This window comes from Poeciliopsis prolifica, unplaced genomic scaffold, assembly GCF_027474105.1.
Source record: "Poeciliopsis prolifica strain line A6 unplaced genomic scaffold, Auburn_PproV2 SCAFFOLD032, whole genome shotgun sequence".
NCBI lineage: Eukaryota > Metazoa > Chordata > Actinopteri > Cyprinodontiformes > Poeciliidae > Poeciliopsis > Poeciliopsis prolifica.
In genome coordinates this window covers 4,756,066-4,777,964 of record NW_026562407.1, presented here as the reverse complement: position 1 = coordinate 4,777,964, position 21,899 = coordinate 4,756,066, and the positions used below count along the sequence as shown (strand labels likewise).

The 21,899-nt window shown below is 37.6% G+C and overlaps 1 protein-coding gene across 24 annotated transcripts in view; it reads left to right on the top strand.

The window, feature by feature from the left end:
* The window catches only part of LOC129373213 (receptor-type tyrosine-protein phosphatase delta), a 414,675-nt gene that overhangs the window by 356,031 nt on the left and 36,745 nt on the right, over positions 1 to 21,899 (top strand). For 5 of the 24 annotated variants that reach the window (XM_055051021.1, XM_055051022.1, XM_055051008.1 and 2 more), the window contains 9 exons: positions 5,303 to 5,413; positions 11,359 to 11,628; positions 13,149 to 13,730; positions 14,689 to 14,834; positions 16,315 to 16,459; positions 17,938 to 18,243; positions 19,117 to 19,310; positions 20,334 to 20,360; positions 21,105 to 21,222. In XM_055051021.1, the coding sequence (XP_054906996.1) occupies positions 5,303 to 5,413; positions 11,359 to 11,628; positions 13,149 to 13,730; positions 14,689 to 14,834; positions 16,315 to 16,459; positions 17,938 to 18,243; positions 19,117 to 19,310; positions 20,334 to 20,360; positions 21,105 to 21,222 (1,899 nt within the window). Of the gene's footprint in view, positions 1 to 488; positions 498 to 2,432; positions 2,451 to 5,302; positions 5,414 to 8,032; positions 8,045 to 11,358; positions 11,629 to 13,148; positions 13,731 to 14,688; positions 14,835 to 16,314; positions 16,460 to 17,937; positions 18,244 to 19,116; positions 19,311 to 20,333; positions 20,361 to 21,104; positions 21,223 to 21,899 lie in introns of all 24 variants that reach the window. The other 19 variants (XM_055051001.1, XM_055051000.1, XM_055051009.1 and 16 more) reach the window with 10 other exon arrangements.

Below are 21,899 nucleotides of genomic sequence, written 5' to 3'. Positions count from 1 at the left end.
TTTCTCTTGGTCTGTCACTTTAAAATGCCAGTTGGTACTGCTTGTAACAAGACTAAATGTGAGGAAGCTGAAGTGGAGTGAATACTTTTGCAAGGCACTGTAGTCCCTGCTTTAATGTGTAAATGCCAGTTTTGTTTTCATTAAATATATCAATAGAAAAATTATTCTAACCTTTAACCAGTTCTGTCCAGCTGATAACCCGAGAGCATAATTTCTTAAATTGGACGTCTTGTCTGTTTGACCACCTGTCTTCACAGATTTCACAGCTTTCCTTTTGTTAACTCATCGTGTTAACCTGACTTGTTTTTTTATTTTATTTTTTGTTTCAGTAAAACTGTGTCAGATTAACCTTAACTTCTAACGTGCGACTTTTATTCACGTGCAGTTTGCTAAAGCATTAACCAAACCTTGTTAACTAAACGTACTTAAGGAGTATAATCATAATTCTTATGCTGTCTTTCTTCTCTCTATATTTTTAAATTCTACAGAATCCTTTGGTAAGTGCTTAGCTCCAAAGCACACATCACCCCCACTAATTTCCATGTTCCAACAACTATTAAAATGCATGGCATGCATTTTACTAACAGATAGCTTAGAGTGTCAGGGTTAGAAAACACACACAAACACATACACGCACACGCCCCTTACCCTCACAATGTGTAACTGTCTTACTGCTATTAATACCACTGCCAGCTGTGATACCACCTTATCTTGAGATTTTAACCATCAAGCTTCAGGCTACTGTGTTGTGAGAGAGTATTTGCCCCTTACAAATCTCTTCTGTTCTTGATTTTTTTCTTTTTTTTTTCTTTTGGTTGCTTTTAAATGTTTCAGATCTTCACACAATGTGTAATATCAGACAATATCAGCTCTTTCTGGGGTTGGGTCGTGGGACAAACAGCCACTTGGGCCCTTCCAAGAGAACCTCTGATCTTTAAATAAGTGCCCTTAAAATTCATTTCAGCTGCTTGTATCTATGATCTCATTCTTTTGGCTACTATTCAGACTGTAGATGAAGGTAGGAACCAGGCATGGTGGGTTCAAAACTGATCTCCTGCTTTTTTCCCCTTGTCTTTGGTCTCTGAAGAAACAGATATGATAAGTCTTTATAACTTTCTATACAACTATTGTGCAAGGCAAGCTGATGAATTCAGTTCATAGCCTATGTATCAATGTGTGGCTGCATGTAATAACTTAAATGTTGGTTAATTATGGCAATTATTTGCTTGATACCAGCAAGAAATGTTGGTTGAGAAACTATTGTCCCATTAATTCTTGCATTTTGTGGTGCCTTCCTCCCCAAAGAAACAGTGTCCTGAAATACTATTTGAACTCTAAACATACTGTGTTGGCTTTGGAGGGTTCGTCTTAGTCTTAATGTTGGTCTCAGTCTCTTAAGAACTGGTCTTGGCTTCTTTTTCAACCAAATAAATCAAGAACTTTCCCTTTCGATTCTGCTTTTTCTTGACTATGACAATTTGTAGAATCTGTAAATAACCTAAATAGAGCATCTCTGGTAACTTGAGGTAGTAGAAGTTGCTGAATAGATTTTATTGGTTTTTAATCGAAAAACAGTGAGAACTGTTATCCACCTGGGAAAAAAGAAAGTTATTATTTTGGGTAGATTTTGTCTAACCAAAATCACTCAGAGTGCATTGAGAAGTTTTTTGTACTTGAAAATGTTCTAGAAGACTGAATTAAAACAGCGTACTTTTATTCCACTGCAAATAAATTTCATACAGTCAGATTCCCAGAGAAATTAAATAATTACTTCAAAGCTACTTGTTGTATTTACTCAGCAGTAATTGTCAGATATTAAAATTTGTTTGAGATCTGAAACATTTTAATGTGACAAAATTAAGTAAAAAACCGAAGAAATCTGAAAGAGGGTAATTATTTTTTCATAGTACTGTAAGTATTGTCGCATACTGACCTGAATAATAATCAATTCTCACATGTTTGTTCCTCACTCACTTATCCACTACTTTAATGTTTTAACACCAGCACCTGAAGTAGGAAAATGTCCCCAAGAGCTTTTAGGGAGGCGGCCAGCTTTGCCTCTAGCTCAAACCCTGAGGTCTGCCCGCTTTCAGTCTCATGCACAAAGTCTTGAAAAGTCTTTCCCCCCTCAGTAGATGGTCTTCAGAAGCCACTTTGAAAAAATAAAATAAAATGGCACCACTTCCCCCACGTGTTTCACAAGATCTTCTGACTTTATGATTTTTCTATGATGAATCTTGTCTTTTCTCTGCCAGTAGAGTACAAAAAGAAAAGTTCTCTCTTCTTTTCTCTCCTCTCTCTTTCCTGTAGTACCTTTATTTACGTACCCTGTTGAGTCTAATTTGATTCTTCTTCCAAAGCCCCCAACCTCTATCTACTCGTACTAATGCTTCTTCTTTCCAATCTTATTTGCATTCATATTATCCACCCAGGTGGTACGCCAATAAGAGGTAAGAGTGCTGAACTGACGTTCAAAGAATGAAAATAATACAAATTCATTCTTGCTGTCAAGCCATCCGTACGCACCCATTTTTGTCCTGTTTACAAAGACCAAATGCCATTTCATTCATATGGATCCATCCTCCTTATTTGTCCTGGTTTTCGTTGACTAAAATTGTATTTCATCATTGTGTCTATGCCTTATTTACTCCTTTGTGTTCTTGTTTCTTTCTTGTTCTTTTAGCTCAGTTGTGATATGCTTGCCCTGGCTCTAATAAGCATATACAATGACAATTCTGTTTTTTTTTTTTTTTTTTTTTTTCAAAACTATATTTTAATGCTCATTTTTGGGTTTTTGTTGTTTTTTTTTTCCTTTTTGGCCATAGCCAATCATGTGTCCCTCTTTTTTGTCCAACTAAAACAACCAAGCATTTTCCCCCCTTAGCTGTTTCTTGTTCAGCACAAAAAGCCCGACATGCGCAGATGCTGTGGAAGACCTAACACCACCTCTCCCAAAGACTTCTTTCTATCTTTGCAAACTATTTTTTTTCCCATTTCTTCTGTTTGCTTTCCTCTCCTGTACCTCTACAAAAAAGCCCAAACAACCACTTTTTTGATAAAGTTTCTACGGTGCTTTTTTCCCACCTTCCTCTTTCACCTATTTTTCTTACTTTTCTTGTTTTTTTGTTTTTTTTTATCTTTTTTGACTTTTTTATTTTTTTTCTTCAGGGTTTGGGGAAAAGGCAAACTGTAGAGTGTGACGAGGACCTGATTGGCTCATTTTTGCCGTGTGAGATGGAGCGGGAGAGTTGTTGATGCATAAAGCCATTTTTCTTTGAGTCATGTGACACCACACTGCTGATCCCATTGGTGGATTTTTATGGGTGTCTTTTTGTGGCTAAAGCAGTGGATGGTTGTACTTTCTTGTTGGCTCTGGCCGCATTTTGAATTTTGTCTTCTAATACAATTGCATTTTATTTTTCAGCTAAGGGTTGTCAGAAGGTTGTAAGTTGTGTCGACATACATTTCTTGCTAAGATTTGCATGTCAAACCTTTTGCTAGAGGGTTATATGTTGGTTCTGACTGAATTAATGATTCAATAAACATTTTTTTCCAGCTAATCTGAGCAGCACAAAATTTTTGCACATGCTGCCATTTTTTTTTTCTTTTTTCTACTTTTTCCAAAGATACTTCACCCAGGTGAAGTCCAAATCATCCCATAGGCTGAATATTACAACTGATCTGTGATTGAATATGCTAAAAAAATCATACCTAAATTTTCTTTTTGTTTTGTTTTTTTAAATTGTCCTCCCTTGTTGCGCTGCTTTCTTATACTGTAAACCTCTTTTGTTCGATCCATGTTTCCCTGAAGCAGTATCACTCATCCCCATACTGACCAGTCCAGTAACATGTTGTATATTGATGGGTTTCCCCTCCTATTCAAAGTAAAAATCGGCAGTTTGTATTTTTGTTGTCTTTGGCGCTAGGCATGGGTCGGTATGAGGCTCTCAAGGTAACCTTGAGTTAAATACCAAGGTTTCTTGTTATCAAGGTATTTAGATGTAAACACAAAGCAAAAAATGCAGAAGTTATTCCTATTATTGCAGTAATAAGAATTTCATATTCAGATTTAAGAAAATATACACAATTACCGTAATATATTGACAACACTTAACAAAAGCAGAATAAGCCAATATTAGCCAACAAATTGGTCAGTTTTAGCATACCAAATGTAGTTTTAAAACTGTTTTTATTATGTTTTGCATACAGTCGAAATCAGATATTTACATTCACTGGATAACAACACACAACCATCTGTATCACTGTGTGGCTTTAAATCATAAAATTTTTCAGTGTCCAAGGCCAGATAGATGTGCCAAAATTATTTCAATTTGCTAAATGCCAGCAATGTAAGTCAGACTTTTGCAACTTGTTCTTTTCTCTTGTCATTCCCAGTTGAACAGAATTCATGACATTGATCCTCCGTCTTTACTTGGCCCTGACACTAGTGTCCTCTGGGGCCATGTCTACTGTTTTCAGACATAGGCCAGCTTCTCTGCTCTTATCTCTACAGAAGTATGCTGGCAGCAGCTTCATGTTGTGGTGTGATTTTACACCAAGAGGGACTAATGATCCTCACAAAGTATATGACATTATAAGAAAATCACATTTTGTCAAAAATATTGAAGCAACATCTCAATATATCAGTCAGGAAATGAAAGGTTGGGTACAAATGGGCATTCCAAAGAACATTTGACCCAAAGCATACCGCTGAATGAGGTTTAAAGTTGCATAAGGCTAAGACATGAATGGTTTGGATGAAAGAGGAATGTATTGTAGTCTTCTTTTAGCCAGCTGACTCCCAGTGTGCAGCAACAGCTGTAACCTTAAAAAACCACAAAAAACAAAAACAAAACCTTGACACCAGAAACCAACCCATGCCTAATTGGCACTGAGATGAGCGTGTTTTTTTTTACACAATATACCATTTTTTTTTTACTTAGAAAAAGATCAAAATGATAAATTTTAGCTTTTAAATGTGATAGGGTATACCTTGCTTTTGTGAGTTACTTTCTTTTCCGTTTTTATTTATTTATTTTTTACTCTTTTGTTGGTTTACTACTTTAACTCTGATAATAGAAATAAACAATTTTATTACAATGTTTTGCATGATTGTAATTTGCAGCTGTCCACATGCATAGAAGTCCCCATTTTACTTGATTAGCAGATCATGTCTAAAACTTAATGTCGCTGAAGCAAGCTAACCTCCGACATGACAGGAGAATGCAGAACATAAATAATTTTGTTTATGAACCAAGTTGACCACATGCCTTTTGTTACCCTGGTTTGTTATTCCAACTAGGAGCCCTGCAGATAGAGCACAGCGAGGAACCGGACCAGGGAAAGTACGAATGTGTGGCAACGAACAACGATGGGACTCGCTATTCTGCCCCAGCTAATCTTTACGTCAGAGGTAGGAAACGGCCTCCTTGTTTGTTTTCGCCAAACATTAGTGTCACACATTCTTTAAAAGCTGATAAGGAGCGATTAAATCGCCACATTGTCTGCAAGGGTCCGAGTGCTATGAGGTCACTGTAAGTATCCTCTATTACAGTTTATTTTCTGTTCCTTGCACTTGCCTTACCTGCACTAATTTGAACCTACGGTATCTGCTCTGTTATGTGTTTCCGGTCCGTTTCCGTTGATTATCCCGAGCCTAACACCAGTGACGAGACTGCTTGCAGCATTTATTTACTAATTGCTTTTAAAAAGCTGACTGCTGGAGTTGGTGGAGGGAGTGAACCGACCTCCTTCATCTGCTCCAGCTGTGAAAAGATCCTTTTCTTTCCTCCTTCCTACTGATAAACACTAAGGCACCTGTAATCCCATTACTGAGGATGCAACTAAAAAGAATCAAGAAGCTGCAGTTAATTTTACTCTACAAGTATTTTTAAGTACAGTACTGTTCATGCAGCAGCCTGAACAGAGTTGTTAGGTTTTTTTCCCCCTTAACTTATGATTCACTCTACTTAAACAGGACTTAGTAATCCTTCATTTTACCTCACATTAGTTGAGCACAGTTGATTTAAAATATTATCAAATATATTTCAAAATAGCTAGCAGAAGAATGTGTTTTTTTTTCCTTTAAGGAGCTTTTGGGTGATGATTCTCTTCACCTTTTAACCCAGTTCAAAGTCATGTTTGCTTTCTCACTTCAGACGCTGTGGCCATTTACAATTTTTAAACCTCCTTTTATTGGGCCTCCTATCATCTCACTTATAGTGAGGTGATAGGAGGCCTTACTTCTTAGCTTTAGATGTCTCAGGGGACAATAATGTTACATTTATTCCCTTCCTGTAAGAAAAGACTTTTGGTCTTTTCGTACACACTATGAAATGTTTACTATTGATCATGTATCAATTCCTACTGACCTGAGGAATGTTTTGGGATCTGTAAGAAAGACAATTAGAAAAATAAAGCTTACTTCTGAGGCAAAGTCATATTTTTTATATCAGTTGCAACAACAAAATATATAGTTGTTGATGTCTGTTTTCTTTTAAGTTCTTAATCTGTGAAAGTTGCATCAAAATGTCACTTTGTACATACAAAGTTAACTAACTTTGTTTCTCTCCATCTCTTTTCTGGAGCACAACGGATGGTGCAGTGACACACCAATATGTAAAACAGAAACCATTTGTGTCTGTTTAAAGTTAATATACTTTCTTGATGATCACTTTAGCAGAAATAAAAATAATTGAGAAAGGTTGCATTATCCACTACAAATGTCACCTCGTACCCTGAGGGATACTCCAGAATCCAATTAAATATCCCTCTATTTGTCCATCTGTGTTTGAAGCTTGCTTTGTTGCAGCAGCCAAGAGAAATACCAGTCCAAAAAACCCCAAAAACATAAAAAGTAATTAAAAATAAAACAATAACAAAAAGAAAAAAGATATTGGAATGAAAGAGTTGGTATTGTAAATATTAAATGTGAATGCAAAAATACGCAAATTCAGAATAAATACTTTAAAAACATTTTTGGAAAACTGAAATGTATACAGAGATACATCTGCCTGATAAATACTTAATTTTTATTTTATTTTTATTTTTTTGCCCAAACTTGATGGAAAGGACGAGGAACAAAACTGAACTGATTTTCCAAATTTGACAATAAAAACTAAAATAGATAAAAATGTGAAACTTTTACTCCTCAGGTTTGAGATTGTTACCTACTGAAACCTAAGCCTGTTCTTTGAACCCAGTGACATTACTTAACTATCTTGTTTTTCCTGGTAAAATGATGACATCCAGGGTATTTCTTGCCAGACCATTATAAGTTTAGTGGCTCTCCACTTGTCCCTACTGCCAGGCTGCACTGCTGAAATCCAAACTCTTCTCACTGTTGGTAAAAGACGAGCCGACAGTTCTTCCGCCTTTTGTTTCCCATTATCATTTCTATTCTTGCATTAGTTTGATGTGGAATCCCCTGTTAAATGTCAGTAAAAACACATGTGGACCTGTAGGAGAGAGAATGCTGATAGTCTGTGATGACCACTGACCAACTGTTGTACAGCCATGGAAGTCTTATGACAGTGAGAAAGCAAATGAAAAGGTTTTTAAGTTTTTTGGGAAGTTAATCAAATAGGTTAGGGTCTCAAACTTCAGTCCTCACAGGCTGGTATGCTGAGACACTTTGACAAGTCTTTACTTCAACACACTAGAATCAAAAAAACATATTGTTGTTGGGACTCCAGAGACAAAATGACAAAATGAGACAATTGAGTAACACAATTCAAGTGTATTGGACACCAGTCCTCAAGACCTGGAGCTTGAGACCACTGGCTTTTGGTACAACACAGTTTATAAGTGAGTAAATGCTACTTCAAACGGTTTAGCTCCGACATGGTGTCGCTGTTGGTGTTGGGGAGATTCACAGGGCTTCCTTCCCTTTACAGGACTTAAGGCCCTCCGAAATGTTTTCCTCAGCGTTTGAGCACCTGAAACACGGCCTTCTTACTCTCTGTGTTTCCCTTGTTTTTTCTCCTCCCCTTATTTCATTTTGTTCTGCATCCAAAATCCCTACATCCTTCAGAGCTACGAGAAGGTTGGTGTGTTTTTTACTTCTTCAACAAGTTACTTTTTATGGCAATCGGTTTTCTTTATTTTCCTCACCAAAAAGGAAATCACATCTTCCAGACATTGAAGCAAACATTCTTCCATTGGTTTTGCTTTTGCCTCAGCATATTGTTTTTCTTTGTCACGCATTCAGTGTTCTTGTTCCTGTAGAGACTGTCCCTTGCTCTTTGTCAGAATGCATGACCGTCCAACAGGTGGCACATGTTGGTATCCTGGAGGCGGAACAGTGGGAGGTTGATTTTTGCATCTGCTTGACTGTCTGTTTGCATGCTCACTTGCTAATGTCTGACCCTACCAGCCCATTACCATGACAGTGTTCCTGCTTGGGTTTACTCCTAGCTTACAGAAAATCTGGCTTGAGGAACAATGGGCCTTACTCTGAATGCGGACATTCAAACATCGTTACAACTGTTTCCCTTACATAGACATATATTCAAGAATTTACACTAAAGTCGAGCATCAAGCTGTAAAAACAATTCCATCCGCAGCGATTATGAGCTGAGGATGTTACTGCTGGAGAAGTCATGAAAGAATGATACATTCACTCTTATTCACAAGTCTTGACAAATGTAATGATATTCAAATGAGCAGGATAATATTATGCCTGTGGGGAGCGCAATCCAATTGGATATTAATTAAATATTGAGCGAGAGAAACGTTGTATTTAATAATGCAGCCAGTTCCCTTCGATTTCCTCTCCGGAGAGCCACCTCGCTCTCTTCAGAGCGGGCTTCGGGAATTGGCAGCAGGAAGCACATGACGACCCGATAGCTGAGTAAAGCTAACACATCCTCAGGTTAGAGACACAGAAACTAGAGGATCTTATGGGTTATGTGAAAATATTTATTTGTTTTCTTTATTTTAAAGACATTCGTGGTCCACCTTGAGTGCCATGAGCAGTAACACTGAGCTCAGTACATATGAACCCATCCTTGAAGCTTGTCTGTTTTGTTTGCTTCTGTATTCCATTATCCACTTTATTTGGTAATCCTAACAAAGTGAGGATGCTCAGAAGCAGCACAAATAGTCTATTTTCAAAAGAAATTTCTTATGACCATTTAGACTTCTAAGACAACATGTTGACCATCCTCTTTCATTTTGTCTCCAACAACCCCATATTCCTATTTGCATGATGAGATTTCTTTCACCTCCAAAATTCCTTGAAGTCAACTTTGTGTCCATGATGTACAGTTTTGCCCAGCTAAAAGTTGTTAATCTTTCTTCTTTGATGTATTGTTTATTATGTGCATCCACTGTTGTAGTCAGATGTTATACATTCATAAACCCATATTGGAGTCTATATAGCTTGGAATTTTAGCACATTGGACTTAAATTAAAGAAAAATATGGTTTTATTACAGCCTGAAAGCTGCCAAGGTCAGCTGAACTTTAACATACAGAGAAAATCCTGGTGTTCATTGAGTTTGCAACCTCGCACTAATGAGTCAAATCTGCAAATATTTGAGATTCCCACAAAAAATTCTTATGTCTATTTTAATATGTCCGTCACCAAATATACATTAAAATGCATTATTAGCACTACTACAGAATCTAACATCTATGGTTGTTTTTATCTCTGCTTTTGGGCTTACAACCAATCAACACCAAGGAAAATAAATGCTGTTCCTAGATTGGCTGCTTTGTTAAAGCCAGCCAATAGTCTGTCAAGTAGAAATGTGCGTCACTGTTTCAGCTTCCAGTCTATTTAAAATTCTATGAATAAGTATATTTTCCAAATCTGCAAAAGGTAGATCAACAAATCCTCAATCACAAATAGACAGGCATCCACTGTTTGCCTTTAGTGTTTGATGTTTTTTCTGACACGTTTTTTCTAAAACTCTTCCGTTGTAGACCTTTATGTCCCATCAAAATTAGTAGGGTTAAATCTTTAACGGATATGTCACCTGCAGTATGTAACAGTCTTGGCATCTACATTTAGTAGAAATCTAGATTATAGTTTGTTCTGGAGGCTAAAACCAATGGCCTGTCTGAAAAGGGGCCAAGACCATAGAAGACTTCCGAGCTTTTAAAACGGCTCCTGCCTCATAAATCTCGTAGTGGTTTGGATAAATGCTATTTCATAAAGCTTAAAGCTATAATTACATTGGATTGGGTGATTAGAAAAAAGAAGTGCAGTGTAAATTTGAACAAAATAGCCTTCACATAAACTGCTTTAATATTTTTGCTCTTTATGTGACTATTACTCTGACTGGAAACACTTTTTATGTTCCATGTTTTACAGGAAAGTCATTGGTGATGTGCCACCTCCAATTTCCATTTCCTCTGTAAAAAATGAAAAATAAAAAAATAAATCCTTGAATTCCCTATGAATGACAATCCATTGCAAACATAAGTTTGGTTTTACAGTTCATGAAGTAGAGTACACATGCTATGACGTTTTTGATGTATTTGTTTTAAGACGGTAGAAGTGTGCGTAGGTCTCTTCCCCTCTTAGACTTGGCCTTCAGTTTTTCCTCTCTGGCAAACTAATTTGGGTTTAAAATGAGTCAAGTTGGCACTTCTAATGTTTGCTAACACATTATTGCAAATAACCTTTTAATTTTTTTAAACTACATTTTTAATTCACCAACAGTTGGTGCACTTTATGTTCACTCATTCTCAGGCACACATTTTCAAGGTTCATTAAAACCTTCCTATTAAAGGTTTAGACATAAAAGTGTTTCTGATATCTTCTAGGCCTACTTTCAAACATTTTTTGCTCCTATGATGAGAGCAAAAAAAAAAACAAAAATAGCCACATAGCAGAATTGTCTTGTGTTTTCTTTTACTTATTTTTTATCTTTTGTGAGCTGGTTGAGTTCTAAAGGGGAAATGCATAACATCTGACAGTCCTGTGTTTTGTTTGCACTGAACCTTAGAAGAATCCGCACAAAAGATGTTGGCTTCTGGCTATACTATATGTTGTTCTGATATTAGTAATGTATATGCCTGTGGTATGTAAGAATCAGTTTGTGTCTAAAAGTTGTTTATTTGCATATAATTGCCTGGAAACAGTATTTATGTACAAATCCAATGCTGTATTTTGTGCATAGTACTCATATTGGTGTTCACCCATTCACCATTACCTTTACAGCTTAGATCAAATTTGATCAAAATGTGTCTGTACAGATGATATAAAACAGTTTTTATTCAAATTCTGCAGATAAAAGCGCAATCACCGAACAATCAAACCCTTTGGAAACCACTTAGAAGGATTTGATTTGATGTATATGCATTTTTTTTTTCTTGATTGGTTGTTCTAAACCTGGTAATTCCTTTACAGTACGGCGAGTCCCACCCCGATTCTCCATCCCACCGACAGACAATGAGATCATGCCTGGTGGCAGCGTGAATATCACGTGTGTGGCTGTGGGCTCCCCCATGCCGTACGTCAAGTGGATGCTGGGCACTGAGGATCTCACCCCGGAGGACGACATGCCCATTGGACGCAACGTCTTGGAGCTCACAGATGTGCGACAGTCGGCCAACTACACTTGTGTGGCCATGTCAACACTCGGGGTGATAGAAGCTATGGCCCAGATAACAGTGAAAGGTAAACATGATTAAGATGGGTATGATTTTACTGATGTTATTTAAAATTAAATAACATGCTATAATTGTTCTAACTGCTGTGTCACATTGTCCAGAAGCAAAGTTAAATCTGCGTACTGAAGATGTTTAATGTCAATAATATATCAATTGGTAAGATTCACTTTTCTCTGAGGCATGTAGTTCAGATCCTGAAGATGCTAACAAAGAGAGCAAACGCACTGATGGCTTCATTTATAAATTGCTGATTGATGGTTAAAGTTGTGTTAGCAGGAAGAATTTATCTGCAAAAAAAATGAGTATAGGATTCCAGCTGAGCAGTAAAGCAGAAAATGTCTTTAGGATATGATTTGGAGAAAAAAAAAAGTAATATCTAAAAATCTAGTAGAACAGACATAATACCTTTTTAGAAAACCAACTTTATAAAACAAAAAGAACTATTAAGTGATTTGGAAAAGCTTAATCAATTAGTAATAGGACAGTGTGTAGTGCCCTCTTGAACGTTTGAACAGTGTTAACAATAATTAGTCTTCAGATAGCATAATGTGTTTGACTTATTTGAAAGCCTCCCTTTTCTTCAGATATCTTTTTTTTTTTAAATGACCATGTTCTAAATATGATAAGATTGAGTGGTTGGAGTAAAATAAATCATGCAAAAGTAGTTAAATATATACGCGTCAATCACGATGTTCTTCGGACTTTCTGAGTTGCCATTTCTGGAATTACGCTAATGAAAGAGATGATAGAAGTGAATCACTTTTCAGAATGTTCAGAATGTTGATCGTCTTCATACTAAGATTGAACAGTTTTGTCTTGTGATTTGGATGTTGTTTGTTATTCAGAAAACATTCAAAGTAGAGACTATTGTCAGAAACGTTCCCACCTCTCTCTGTCAAAACAAGCCAATTTCAAAGCTTTTCGTAAAACTCTGGCACCAGACGTGGAATATATGATTCAAGCTTAAGATTATAGCAAAGTGCTTATCTGTCAGACAGAGAACTACAAAGAAACGAGCTTCCTATGTCTAAAAGGAGGGGTACAAAGTAGTGTCTACTTTTTGGTGCAGAAATAGTAATCATTTGTCCCTTGTAATATTCCAGAATGACAACCCAGATAGCGCTGCCACATTCACATGCACACGAGGGACAGACTCCAGCCTGCAAACACGCTCACAGCTTTGTTTTTTCTAAGACAAAACATGAAGATATTAGTCACAATATACCAGCGTGGCAAAGGCTTTCCCCAGTAGTCTGCTTCAGATGGCATATAAACACGATCTATTGCTCTGATATCCTTTGCTGTGTGCCACGGTGTGGAGAATTAAAGCAATAAATTTACCTGTTTAATTATTAAAGTGGTAAAGAGAAATCTAAAGATTAACAACATAAACAACAGCTCTGTAAAATGCTGAAAGCAGACAATGCAAGAATCCGTGGCTTCAGAAATAAATCATAGATAAGGTTTTCTGATATTTCTCATATATTTGTATTTTTATTCATATTTATAAAATAATTGTCACTGCAGCACTACCAAAGGCTCCTGGCACTCCAGTGGTGACTGAGCGCACGGCCACCAGCATCACGCTGACTTGGGACTCTGGCAACCCCGAGCCAGTGTCCTACTACATCATCCAACACAAATCCAAGTACTCTGATGACCTGTACAAGGAGATAGATGGTGTTGCCACCACCCGGTACAGCGTGGGCGGCCTTAGCCCCTACTCCGACTACGAGTTCAGGGTGGTGGCTGTGAACAACATTGGACGAGGGCCTCCCAGCGAGAGCATCGAGGCCAAAACAGCAGAGCAGGCGCCGAGCACCGCGCCGAGGCAGGTTCGAGGTCACATGATGAGCGCGACTACGGCGGTCATCCAATGGGATGAGCCAGAGGAGCCCAACGGGCAAATCATGGGCTACAGGGTGTACTACACCATGGATTACAGCCAGCACGTTAACCTCTGGGAGAAGCAGATAGTTCGGGGGTCGAACTTCGTCACCATCCAGGGCCTCATTCCGAATAAGACCTACTACATCAAAGTGTTGGCCTTCACCTCTGTGGGCGACGGACCCCTTTCTCCTGAGCTGCAAATTATCGCCAAGACTGGAGGTGGGTTTGGTACCAGCGATGAATCAGTTTGTACTTGCTTTGACAAATGATGAAGTATGGAAGCATGCTGAATGGAAAGGTGGATCAGAAACTCCATTACACAGTATTTACCAGCAAGACGGAGTTTAGAGTTATTCTGGTTTGATTTGAGATCATTGAATGTGTCAACTGAACTGATAGGATGTAAATTAGGGTTTCTTGAAAGGGTTTCGTAAAAATACTCTACCAACATAAAAAAAAACAAACAAAAAAACTGATGTTCAAGATATTGTTACACAGCTCTTACAATATTGGAGCAGCAAGCAGAAGCAGAGCAGACTGGTAGTGGTACAGAACCAGAGATTCACAAAGATGACAGAAACCACTCGCCAACTCAAAAATGATCGGATATGCTTGTGGTTGATATAAGAACATCATGCAAACACATTTAAAAAACAAAACAGCCTTTCTTAACGAAAGTAGCCGTTTCCTGAGTGCGGTGATCCCCAGCAAGTGGACCCACAAACGACTTTCATAGCTACATAACACACTTCCCACAATTCAGATGATAGAGCTGTGACTGCATCCTTTGGTGAGTTAGGAAGGGGCTGACCAGGAGTGAGTTTAATTCAACTCTCCTAACCACCTCAGTCCTTTAACACAGACTGTATAAGAGGGTATTAATCCCACCTTGAAGTGTTTATGGAAAGGAGCTCGAGAGTTTTTATTCAATGTGTTCTAAATTAGTTCAGAATAATACAGTAATGTTAAAAGACTATTAGAAACCATGTATATTCCATATATTGTATTAAGTAATATAACAATATTCTTAATATTGTATATTTGAGGATGGCATAATGGTATCTATGAGACTGATATCCGTTCGAAACCATTTCACTGTTGTGGCCACAAGTGTGACCGACATCCCAATGAATTTTGTATAATGTGGCTTGTAATGAACTCATCTCTTTTTTCCCAGTTCCCTCCCAGCCGACTGACTTTAAAGGAGAAGCCAAATCAGAAACGAGCATTTTGCTTTCATGGAACGCTCCGGCCCAGACGGGACTGGAAAACCAAGTGACCGGATACGAACTCACTTACAGAAAGAAGGACGACAAAGATGAGGTAATTGCTTACAATGTTAACAGTTTGCATTTCGAGTCTACTTGCACGTAAGAAATATTCTGAATCCATCCGGATTTTGCATAACAACAACAAGGCTGCAGTTGTTTCAATAATGTTTTTAAGAGTTGCTTGTTACACTCCTTAATTACTTACAGTACGGCTGTTAGTTTAACACTGCTGTGAGTAATTAACAGGGCATAATTGGCAACTTTTTCTCCTCAAGCGTTTTTATTTTTATGAGTTTGACATTTGGAGATTGTGGCTTGCAGTAGTTATTTAATTTTCCTTTGAATTATCATTACAATATTAAGCAATAAAAAGAGGAATGAGGGAAAATGGATTTTTGTATTTCAACGCTCCATCATATAAATAAAGTACATATGTATCCCTGTGAAAGCTCAGTCCTGGTCTTATCTGACTGTCCCTAAAGTCAGTATCTGGATGACCCCAAGACCTCACCGCTACCTGCTGTTTTCCAAGGTTAAGCTTTGGGAATTTTTAAACTCCTTAAACTGATTTGCGAGTAGTTGCTCTTGAAAAAGATTTTAGTAAGTTTAGGAAAGTAGCTATTTTCTTTTAGCCATTTTGTCTAATTTCCAGATCAACACACAACTGCTTTACTTGTACACCATGTTCTCTTGTCTTCCCTGAAAGAAATGAATTTCTCTGTTGCATCATATTTACTCTCCAGCAAAAATGGAAAGTCATGACTCACTAGATAAAAGTTTGTCAATGCTCTTAACTTAAAATACCAAAGTATAGGAAAGAAAATGCTTCATTTATATTCAATTTAAATTAATTGTTTGTGACGCAAATAATTTTGCCAACAATTAAAAACATCTTTATTTGTCAACGTTGGATTATTTCCACCACAAAAGAAATGTGCTCAGATATAATACCAGATTATACTTCTGCAATAAAATATTAATTAATTTTAAAGTTTTTTATACTTTAAACCAATTCCTTGGTTCTGTTAAAAATGTTTATGTCTAAGCTGAATTGTATATTTGAATCCTTCTTCCAATTGCAGTTTTTGGCCTGTAAAAAAAAAAACTGCCAATCTTTAGAAAGCCTGACCTGCTGATTCCAATTTTGTTCTTAGTTGTCAGGTGTTATAAGGCCTCAATACACCTTCAATGTTCCAATCTTATTTTATTGAAAATCATTGAATGCCATAAAATAATAAAACTTGTCTAGGCTGCATGAAATTTTAGAGCATTCCTGTCCTAACTACTAAATTAACTAATCAAAGAAAAAAAAAAGGTTGTTTCAGTCTTTCAATTTTTCACATGAAAGAAAAACTTGCACAACAGGTTTAACTGTTTTGAGCCTTGACTGGCAGATTGAATGGTGCACCCCTTGTTTCCATTCTGGTCTCTTTGCCAGAATCTAATTGTAAAAGAGGTTCCATGTGTTAATGAGTGTTTCCTAAGTAGGTAAAGAAGAAATTAAATGACAGAAGACCAAATTGTCTTCACAGAAACGAATCAGCTTTGAACCAACAACCACATACCTGCTGAAGGAGTTGAAGCCCTTCACCACATACACTTTTCGTCTGGCCGCCCGTAGTAAACATGGAATTGGAGCTTACACCAGTGACATCTCTGCAGAAACTCCACAGACACGTAGGTGTTCTTCTTTATCTGACCAAGTTTAAAATATCTGGGAACAAACGTGTTTCAAATGCATTTTTCTTTGAAGTCCAAACATCTCAAAAGGGCGGAGATGTCAGTTATGCCTTTTGGTTTGCCTTTTCTTTTTCTTTTTTACCTATTAATGTTTGATGCATTTGAAAAATGTTTAAATCAAAGTTTGTAGATTGAAAAAAAAACTGTACAGTCACTAAAATGGTTTACAAAAGCTCCTGCTCCTCTGCTTTGTTGTGCACAAAACAGTTTTGAGTAAAATGAATGCTCAAGTTCCTGAATTATTTATGTTAACATCCACATATGTGTGAGTTTTATAATAATAAAACAGAGTGAAATGGAGCTTTGGAAACCATGTCTCCTGAAGCTGCCTGGCAGCCAAAACCAGGAGAATAAAGGTTTAGTTTGAGCTTTCTGTGCAGCCACATGTTTAAAGACAAAAAGTTAAACCTCAAACTTGCTTGTTTTTTAATTTTCCATTTAAATTTAACAGAGAATTTCTGAGTTGCATCAGCAGAGAAAGCTCAAAGCAACACTCTAGTTAGAGACATTCCCACCTCCTAAAAACCTCAGATTTATGTTGAAACACAGACAAAAATAGACGTTTGTGTTCTGCTGCTTTCTCCAAAAGTATCCAGCTCTTCATATCAGTTCACAGAATAGAAAAATCAAACCGATCCGTTTCAGTTTTGTTTTTTTGAGTTGGGACTTTCAGCATAAATCTGAGAGGTCCGACAGTCAGAGGCAGGTAATCAGGTGGGTATAGACACTCAGAAATTTAAATCCTGCGAAGATATTAAAGAAGAGAAACTCATGCATGCCAATGTTATCAGAATGTAATGAATCAGTCATATCTCCTTGCAAAGCTCTCTGTTGTACAGTCAGGCTTTTACCACAAACCAACAGGCTTCGGAAAGGTTGGTGACAAATACCACATTTTTTCCCCCTTTTTTAAATTAACCTCAGCATCAACCTTTATGTTTTTGGATTGATGGTAACTGCTTGCAAAATGTAACATTTGAAATTGTCTATCTCTAACTGTTTGTGACATCAATGGGAAAGAAGTTTTCATTTTACTTTCATATGAATTTATATTTTTTCATGGCAAAGGTAGGTGACTCCTGGTACAGCTCTCCTTTTTCCAATCATTGTTCCTTTCATTGTCAACTTAAAAACATGTATTTATTTCTACATTTGTTTCTTATTATTTCTGTTTTAAAGTTTGTGTTCAATATTCATCAAAGTCCTCGTGCTTTTTTTCATGTCATCATTTTATTTTCCTTTTTCTTTTTCTTTCAATTCTTCCATCATCAACCTCATCAAAATGAAAAAATAAACAACTGAACCTCCTTTAAAAACAAAAAACAACAAATCCAACAAAATGAATGGCCTCAACCAACAAATCTAAACCAAATCGCAACAAAACGGATCTCCTACCAAATCACTTCGCCGTCCAGAACCCACCGGCCCACCTCAGGATGTAAAGTGCCACAGCCCCAGCTCAACCAGTATCCTGGTAAGTTGGCGTCCGCCAGCTGTGGAGCTACAAAACGGGATCTTGACGCAGTACGCCATTCACTACACCGCCACTGAAGGGGAGGACACAACCGGTCACCGAATCTCTGGCATCCCTCCGGAGAGCACCAAATATCTTTTGGAGAACCTGGAAAAATGGACTGAGTACCGTGTGACGGTCACTGCCCACACAGATGTCGGAGCAGGACCTGAGAGCCTGCCGCAGCTTATTCGAACAGAGGAGGATGGTATGTGTTTGCTAAAAATAAAAAAATAATAAAAAAAAGCTCCAGCTGAAAATCCAGCCTGCTTTTCCTACCTAACCAACCCCCCCAGATACTAACAGCCTCTGTCGGCTGCTACCTCTTCTCTACCCCCTCTGCCTGCTTCTGAAATGACTGTGACCACTCAGTACTGTCTGCTCTGTTCTGGAAAATCATTTTTTAACCAAACTGACTCTCACAAGCACCTTTTTTTGGCTTTTTCTACCCTTCACGCTGCTTAATTTCAACACATGGTATGGCTTTTTCACTCCTCCGGGCCTCTAAACTTCCAGTCCCAACTGTCTATTTTTGTAACTTTTTTTGCTCTTTTTAGATCTCGAATTTTTTAAAATCATGACAGTGGGAAAAACAAAATGTGGAAGATTTTTCTTTTTTAAAGGCCATTTTTAGTATTTTTGTCAGCTCATGTGATAATAAATCATTTTTTTGTTTTAATTTTTTTTCCTTACATCACAGCCAAAACTCTTCTTGCACTTCAAGAATATGAAACTCTTGAAGTCTCTTTTGGCTCCACTTTTCTATTTTGACAAAACCCATTTTTTACGCCATATTTTTTACAATTCACCCGACTCGGTTTTAATGGTTTTACAAGATTAGGTCAGTTGTTGGACCTGCTTTTTGCTGTTGTTTTTTTCCCCTCTCTCCTTACCATTGTTGAAATAACTCTGTCATGCAGTGCTTGTTGCGGTTTTCTGCACTTTTGTGCATTTTTGTTTTTTTTTTGTTTTTGGTCACTGCAACATTTTTTGGGGGCGAAGCTTAAGAGGGTGAAGCAAAGATTGGGGGGGTTCTCTATAATTTTGACCTTATTTCTTTTATCCCATGGTGTTCCTCCAGTTCCTAGTGGGCCACCTCGTAAAGTCGAGGTGGAGGCTGTCAACTCTTCATCAATTAAAGTGATTTGGCGCTCGCCGGTGCCCACCAAGCAGCACGGTCAGATCCGAGGATACCAGGTGCACTATGTCAGGATGGTTAATGGGGAGCCCACAGGACAGCCAGTCATCAAGGACATCCTGATTGATGATGCTCAGGTACAACAACACCCACCATCAACGCAACCAGACACACAACCTGCCGCCTCATTCCTCAGACATGTAGTACTGCTTTGTCTCATTCACCTCCTCACCTTCAAATGGAAAATGGCAATGCCCTTTACTGTGTGCAAAAGTCTTGAGTCTTCTCTCATTTTGCTACAATTTGTTTCGAAGAAGTGTTTGCACTTCGACCTCTAGCTTGTTGGAGGTTGAGTGTAAAGAAATTAGGGATGATGTAAAGCTTTTGCATTAGCAAAAATACTTTTATCATATTACTACTACAGTCTGTATTTTGTTGGGATTTTATATGACATAATTGTGAAGTGTCAGGAAAATGAAGCATGGTTGTATGAGGTAGTTGCTCTACCTCTGACCAGAGTTTCTTCTTCTACTGTGGGCAGCAGTGTTTCCTGCCGAAGGCCTCCACACAACAGCTGGCTTCCTATTGCGATAAAGCTCCACACAGATTGAATAGACATTACCTTTATTGTCCCTCAATGGGGAAATTCAGATATACCAGCAGGAAAGTGACAGGCAAGTTGAAAGTACTCTCACTCCTAATTAAGTCACTTCTGCAGGCAATTGGCTGCAATGGACTTTATTTTGTGGTGTCAATGTAAAGAAGACAAAATCGAAATCCATCCCACACCTTTGCAGATCTTTTTGTTAAAAAATTTGAAAACCACTAGTCCATCCTTTTACTTTTCACAGTGATGGAGTACTTTGTGTCAGCCTTTCACTTAAGATCCCAATAAAATCTTTTAAGTTATAAGTACTTTTGCCAAGCAATGAGTGTTAAGTTGTTAAACTTCTCAGATCTTATTTCAGTTGACAAACACAAAGCATTTGTCTGTAGACATTCATGTGTTGGCTTATTGTTCACTTTTGCTACAAATATTCTTACCAACAAACATTTGGTGCTTGTGCTTACAGATAAAATGGGTGTTAATACTTTCTTTGCACTGTTGTACCTTTGCTCACTTGTTGTCTCTGTTCTGTCTGCTCTTCGACATCACTCAGTGGGACTACGATGATACAACTGAACATGTGAGTAGCTGCATTAGACTTTATTATTATTTATTACGTTCACATAGCAGGAGAATGCTAACCATAAACTGCTTTTTCAAGGCGGTCTGAAAAACCTGCTTCCTATAAAAATCATATATGGCACTATATCAGATAAATGTACAGAAGTTTTCAAATTCTGGAGTCTGAACAGTCATCTAGCATTTTACCAAACTTTTATTTTTTTTGACTCAACAGTAGTGCCGACACTTGTCATTCTTTTTTTCTTGGCTTCCTTTGTTTTATTCTCTTGTAACCATACTGTAGGCTCCCATTGCTTAGCAATTTTAAAATCAATCCATAGACGGCAGCATCCATTGTTACTTCTGGAAACAGTTTGCTGCTTTGTGACGTCTACGTTCTTCTTCTGCACATGCAGGTCGCTTTGGGGTCATACGTCGTTCACACAGAAGCCTTATTGCATTTGCATTTATTTAGCAGTATGAACAACTCAAAAACCATCAGACTTTAGCAAAAGATTTGAACTGAGGATCAAGACCTGTTGTGTGAACGTAACCCAAGACTTGTTAAACTGACACCAAACCAAATATTATGAATTAGATTTACCTAAAATGAAGTTTGGTTGTAGTAGGATTTTAATTAATTGTAATCATATTTATGCTTTAGCTACAAAGGATATGAAGCATCTCTTCTCACCTATGTGTGCAGAGATGAACTCTGTTCAAGGTGCAGAGTTCAGCACCTTAAACTCTTGCATGTTTTCAGGAAATGATCATCACTGAGCTGCAGGCCGAAACCACGTACTCAGTCACAGTGGCAGCCTACACAACAAAGGGAGACGGTGCACGCAGCAAACCCAAACTGATCACCACCACTGGCGCAGGTAATCCAATCATCACTGATAAAGATGAACACTGGAAGTCAGTCTCTTTCCATCTTCTGTGACAGCGTAAAGCTATGAGCAATTCAAATAACAGAAACAAAAGTAGTCCTCTTTTGTCATCAATTAGGTTCTAATAGCATTCTCACAAACGAAAATTTGTGACATTATTCAAGTACTTTCAACTCTCTGCTGTAGCATTTGAATGAGTGCCACCTTTAAATTTTCAACCAGTTTTCTCCTCTCTGTCAGATTGGATTTGTTGTCGACAGAAGTATTATATTTTGTCTTGTAAGTGGGAAAAAAATGCAGTCGCCTACTACACCCCTGCTGATCAGCAGTGTGCGGTGGCATTTGGGAGAGGAGCAGCACTGCAAATAGGCAAACAAACAAATGAATAAACAAATAAAAACAAACTGAAGTCAATGAGAGCCTTACCACATTAATAAGAGACACAGCTTAGATGTGATTATAATTCAGCTTTACAATGTACATGCTGTGAACATGTTTATGGGTAGAACAACAGGGTTTAACCCAAGGCAGTCTAGGGGTAGAAGACAGACGTCTACATCAGCAAAATCCTTTTCCTTCTTAATAGATTTTTTAGTGACTCTACATAAGTTATAAACTCTACATAAGTTATAAAGTGTCATTGTGACAGAGTCATTGGTTAAGTGTTC